Genomic DNA, 6,000 nt, shown 5'->3' on the forward strand with positions numbered 1-6,000 from the left:
CCAACCAAAAAGCTCTTTAAACTTGTACCCCAGGAATGATTAATGTAACACATCGGTTCCCACACCACCCATTTAAAACGATACAACCTTAAGTACCACCAGCAAATTTTTGTCATATAAAGTAATTATAATAAATCTGTTCATGTGTACCCCTGATAGGTTGTCTGCATACCATTGGTGGTATGTGTACCACAGATTGGGAACTGCTGATATAACAAATAATTAGGCTGTTTTTTGGGGCTGCAGGGGCAGAGCCATCCCTTGTTCCCATCCCTGACTGTGTTTCTGTAGGTGAAAATATGGACAAAATCATGTGAAGCAATTGCCTCTGTACAATGAAAATCTGGAGGCAACCTTAACTATAAGAGTGCAAATGATACCTCTGTAGCAAGAGCTCCTTCAAACCCAGTGGAACGCAATACCAACTTTCAATGGTGAATAGCGATCGGCGTGTTTGCCTTTGGGACCAGGCTCCCAATAGAAATCCTGAGGAAGAGGCTGGTTAGCTTAATTAGTCAAGAAGTCGACAGAGTTTGCATCCACAATCTCTGTAGTTCGGCCGGCTCTGCTAGGGTTCATTGTTGTGACAAGGGATGCCATTGCAGCTGCTGTCTTACTACCAGGATTGGGGGGTGGGAGGGGGAACACAACTGATCCCACTGGGTCCATCTCTGGTTAAATAAAACAGACCAAGCAAACAACTCTGTCTCAGTCTGCTGCCTTGCATTCTGCTCAGCCAGAGATTATTTTACATCCTTCTTTATTAAAAAGTTCATGCTCATAAAAAAAAATGAGTTCTATTATCAGGAGCAGTGTTCTAGCTAAGAGGCTAATTTTGGACGGAGTCTGCGCACAGCCATTTGTTACTGGCAGCAGTGAATTTGCAGCCAGCCAACCAATAATGCCATCAATCTGCCATGCTGATAGGGCCAATTAGAAGCTTTCGCAGGGTCCGTGCAGGGGATGCAGAGCGAACGGGCTGCCGCACGGTGCTGCTGACTGATGAAGCACAAAAGAGCCCAGTCAGCAAAACTGGCACCATGGAGAAAGATGACAAACACTGTAACCCAACCCAGCTCAGCGAGGCTGTAAATTAACACAGGTTAAGAGCCAAATCCTGTCTCCAGTGCGGGGCCCAAATGTACAAGCCCCAAGCAAAGCTCCCTTAGCTCTTCCTTCTGAATGGAAGTCCCTGTAGAGAGACAGCACAGCTGCTCTGGCGGCACACATACACAACACGATTGTCATGGAGACATTTCCCCACATCTTACTCTGTAGTGTGGTTACTCCAAAGTAAGGAAAGGACACATGGAGCTGTCTGCAGAAGGGGCTGTTACAGCATTTGGCCACGAGATGGCAGAGAAGAAAGTCTGCATTAAGAAAAAGGATGAAACTGTCTTGGGGAGCTGACATACTGCAAGTGCTCTGCTGTAGCTTTTGCTGGTATATCATTACTTCTCACTTTATTTGGACTTACGAGCTGTGCTTCCTCCACTTCGCCTGCAAGGCCAAGTGAAATATGGATTAACTCCATAGTAAATGTGTCAGGTACCCGGTAGCTCCTATTGCACCACGAAGCCTCCAGAATAAAACCCCCTCCTTGCTACCGTGGGTATTATTCCCTGCATGTGTCTTATTTATTATTTTTTCTAAGTTACTGCTATATTGCATTTGCTATGGGAAGGCCTAGGAAGCAGCTAAGAATGGAGCTCCGCTCTGCTCAGCGTAGAGGGATATTTATTTATGAAATTTATACGCTGCCCTTCACAACAAAGGCTCAGGGTGGCTCAGAACAGGAAAAAAGAAGAGCATAAAAGGGCAACTAGAAATTCAAAATAAAACAGAGACCCACTAAACCAGCAGGCGACAAGCCTTTCAGACTGAGTGCCACAGTGACCCAGTCCGGGTCAGAGGTGGTTGGGTGGTAGGACCCAGCCACCACCATTGCTGTGCCCCTGTCGTCACAGGGACAGCACCTACAGCTGGTGCTTCTTGCCACATTGGTACAGCGAAATCAATGCAGACTGTACAGATCTGCCTTGTGTACAGATCCGGGGTGGGGGGGTCACATGCCCCCCAATACTTGCCTGGGAGTGCACGCAGCAGCGGGAGCCACCCTCCCTCTGTCCTCGTGCCCCCCCTCCAAAAGCCGCTTATGACTCTGTCCTGTGCCCCACCTTGGCTGGGCAGTGCCTGTTGGTGCCCCTTTGCTTTGGCACCCGGGGCGGTCGCCCTGCTCTCCCCCTGCTTGCTAAAGCACTGAGCAAAGTGACTGCTGCCAAAGCTCCCTGCTGCTGAATGCCATCATAGTCCCATGTGCGGGGGCTGAATCAAATGGCTCCATTCGCCAAATCTGATGCGTGAGCTGTAGATCTGCCATCCAGTGGTATCAAGTACCTTTACTTGGCATCATTATAGCTCTGTAGTTGTCACTTTTCCTATATCATAAAAGGCAGAGGCCCCCTGCACTGAACAGTATCTCGGCCTAGCTTTGTTTGATAAATGCCTGCCTAAATAGAAAGGTCTTGCACTGCTTGAGAAAGACATCCAGACTTGCAAGAACGTACAAAGCAGTTCAATTGGTGTGATGGTGACAGACCGCCTGTTAGATTTGTGTTTGCTTTATTTTTCCAGGAATCCATTCACCACATCCTTCCCTCCATTCCTGAGACCTGTTCCTGTGAACTGAGCTGTTCAGAGCTGCAGGCCGAACATCTGAACCTCTTCAGATGCTCTCTTTATGCTTTGCCTCCTTAGTATAGCAGAACTAGACTGGTTTTGCTGCCTTTCAGCAAATAGCCATTAGTAGAGTTGTGGTGGGGGGAAAATGTATACTCTTAGGGACATTCACATGGAGTGGATAATATTCATTGGGCTCTGAACTCTCTCTCTCAATCATGTGTTAAACTAAAGCTTCCCTCAAGCTTTTCACTGACCAGGGAAAGGAGGGTCCTTCTGCCTTTTATGATATAGGAAGAGAGACAACTACAGATCTATAATGATGCCAAGTAAAGGTACTTGATACCATCTGGGAGGCAATTAGCAACTCTGGATGGTGCCAGGAGGGTGTGGACGCAGCTTGCACAGGTGTGTGGAGGCAGGTGAAAATGCTTTGTACACTCTCAGCTGTGCTGCATCCCCAGCATTGAGCCACTTGCAGCCTCATCCTTGAATAATGCCATATACCTGCCTGCTTACTGGGCCCTACCAGGGTATGAGCATGAGTCAACCTCAACAGAGTGACAGAAACACAGATCAACAGCCTGGAAACAGACCTATAAAGTGATTTTCCAAATGCTCAAAAGTACACAATAAAAATCCATTCCAACGTGAAGGTCTGAGAAAATAATACTGCCAAGGCCAGCTGAGCTGGAGCTAAATGGGCGGAAACTGCTTTGAACACCAAGTTGCTCTGACACAGCTTCAGGTTTCACAGGCTCCTCTCCCTCTACAGCCAGACTTGTGTCTCAATTTTATTGGTTATTAAATGGAAAAATAAGAATATTTGAGCCAGCTGATCCACATGCATAAAGCAGCTTCCAAGGAGGGCTTCCGACGCATGTAACCCAGCTCCTGCTGACTTCTGTTGGCAACAGGTTTTATTCCTTGATAAACAGGGGAAATGAAAAGCATGGACCACTGAGTTCTGTTGGCACAGGTTTCCATTTGTGATAGAGAAAGCAAGTGAAAAATACGGGTGCTTCATGATATGGCCTACGCCGGAGGAGGAGATCAAATGCAACTCAGGCTGGCGGGGAGAATGTGAAGCATGTCATGCAAGTGTGAGTGTAGGTGGAAAGAGGAGAAATGGTGCAGGGGACGTACTGCAAAAAACAAATGATGATTAGAAGCAGAGATCAGGAAATGCATATTCTGAAACTGGGCTTATTCATATTGATTGTCCAGCTTTAGTGCATGGAAAGAACTGCCGAATCCTCTCTCTCCAGTGACATTAAACACCACTTGGAGCATCAGTCTCAGAGGGCTGGATCCTGCCAGGTGCATATTGCTTCCTGTGAGCCACGCACAGTCCTTGGTTCAAGGAATGGCAGCTTGAATTTATGGATGCTGAGACCGTGCAATTTGGAATATTATTGTAATTACTGGCTTATTGGGCTAGACCTTTCAAAAGCACAGACAAGTTGGCAGAAAGCATTGTCATGTGGCAACTGTGCGTTCCAGGCATGCCAGTCAATCGACTGTGCATTCCCAGAGGAGAGAGAGCTCAATTCAGCCTGCGGGACTGAGATGGGCAGGGCAGTCTACCTACAGGTGTTTCTCACTGTGCTGCCCGATTGGTGACTTGAATGCATTTAGAAGTGTTTCAGAGCCTGTACGCTGAATTAAGAGTGACCATACCAAGCTTCCTGGTCCAACCTTACATGCAAGCAAAGTGCTGGCTGCAATTGGGAATGCACGTGTAGATTTTTTTGCCTGTTTCTAACTTAAGTACCTAACGTGCTGGATTTGAACATTAAGCTTGTTATGTCCAGTCCAAGCGTGCAGCTCTTCTAACACTACAGTGAACCAGCAGTGCCCTCTCTGGTGGGACTGAGGGCTGGATCTGACTGCCAATTAAAATCCAACATCACACATAAGTGACTCACCCGCAGCCTGCGCCCGAAGACGGTGACCTGCCCTCTGGCTTGCTCCTTCCGCTGCCTCCACTCAACCAGATTGAGGCCGTTATCAATGGGCAGAGTCACGTTCCTCTTCCCCACTGTTGGGTTCACCGTGCCAGCCAGGAGGTGGGGCTCGGTCTGCAGTGCCACCTCCATGCCATTAGCAAGCATCAGCCGCAGAGAACCATCAGCACCGATGTAGTAGCTGTTGCGGACTTGGTCTGGAGGAAAGAGAGAGATGGGTTCAGATGAAAGACTGAGGGTGTCAACCCATATTTAATTCGCTTCCTCACCTGAGTGAGCAACACCATTTTGGATCATCGCAAACCAAACACACATACTGTCCATTGTTAATGTGACAACAGGTCAGGTTGGTTCAGAGGGAATTTTCTTTTCAGGTGCTCATGTACTTGGAGAAAAAATTCCCAGGCACGTGGACTAAATGATGCTCCTGATGAATATTGGTGCTCTGTTCTGGTACCGAATGTGTTCTGGTTTCCCCCTGGAACTGACCCCAGGTCCAGGAGGAAAATGCCTGCTTCTTACTTGTGACTCGTGTAGCAGGTGAGCTTTTGATACTGAGGATCAGGAGAGCTAACTCAGTTGAAGAGTGTGTGTGTCCCATATATGTGCAAGTGGAAGCAAATGCTCCCTCCAGACATGTTCTCCACCTCAAGTGGTGGAGAGTCTCACTGAAAATTACTGCTAACTGGTTTTTCCAAAGATGAGGGTCATTCTCTTTCATCCAAAGAAAGACTTCTTTGGCACCAACAGAGCTCTTGTTGCCACGGGGTGAGGGCCCAGAGATACAGGGCTTTCGTGGGGATGGGTCCCGAGAGATCTGCAGAGATCTGAAGAGACCTACAGAGTCCATGGGGTCAAACTCCATCAGCTCTAGGGTAGGGGAAGAGGGAGAAAGGCAGCACTCTGCTCCTTGCTCCACAAACAGGACAATCAGGGAGAGACTCCATCAACTGAAATGACCATTTTCCAATTCTGTGCAGAAGGCCATGGGCCTTGCTCAGTGCAGGAAGGATTTTATAAATGCATTATGCAGACACTGCCTGCTCTGCAGCTCCTTACAGGCGGGGGAACATTCCCCTTCCTGTCTCCCCAGCTGCCATAAATACCCAATCATGAATAAAAACTGGCTTTAAAAATTCATGACAATGGTTTTTCCGTTCGGAGGCAAGTCACATAGGTTCATGAGCTGTTCTCCCACAGCTGAAGGGTGTGTGTGGGGGAAGCAGGGAACAAAGTCAGGACAAAATAATCCTCTCTCTGCAGGCAAGATTGGCAAATGGCACCACTTGGCACAACAGGAGAGGAGAGGACATCTGACTTTGGCTGGTCTCATTCATTATGAACCTGCATTCCT

The 6,000-nt window shown here is 47.9% G+C and overlaps 1 protein-coding gene across 1 annotated transcript in view; it reads right to left on the reverse strand.

Annotated features, from left to right (window-relative positions):
- The window catches only part of TENM4 (teneurin transmembrane protein 4), a 520,289-nt gene that overhangs the window by 23,906 nt on the left and 490,383 nt on the right, over positions 1-6,000 (reverse strand). The window contains 1 exon segment of the mRNA XM_025202552.1: positions 4,608-4,843. Within this exon segment, the coding sequence (XP_025058337.1) occupies positions 4,608-4,843 (236 nt within the window).

This window comes from Alligator sinensis, unplaced genomic scaffold (assembly GCF_000455745.1).
Source record: "Alligator sinensis unplaced genomic scaffold, ASM45574v1 scaffold1089_1, whole genome shotgun sequence".
In the NCBI taxonomy this organism is placed as follows: Eukaryota; Metazoa; Chordata; order Crocodylia; family Alligatoridae; genus Alligator; species Alligator sinensis.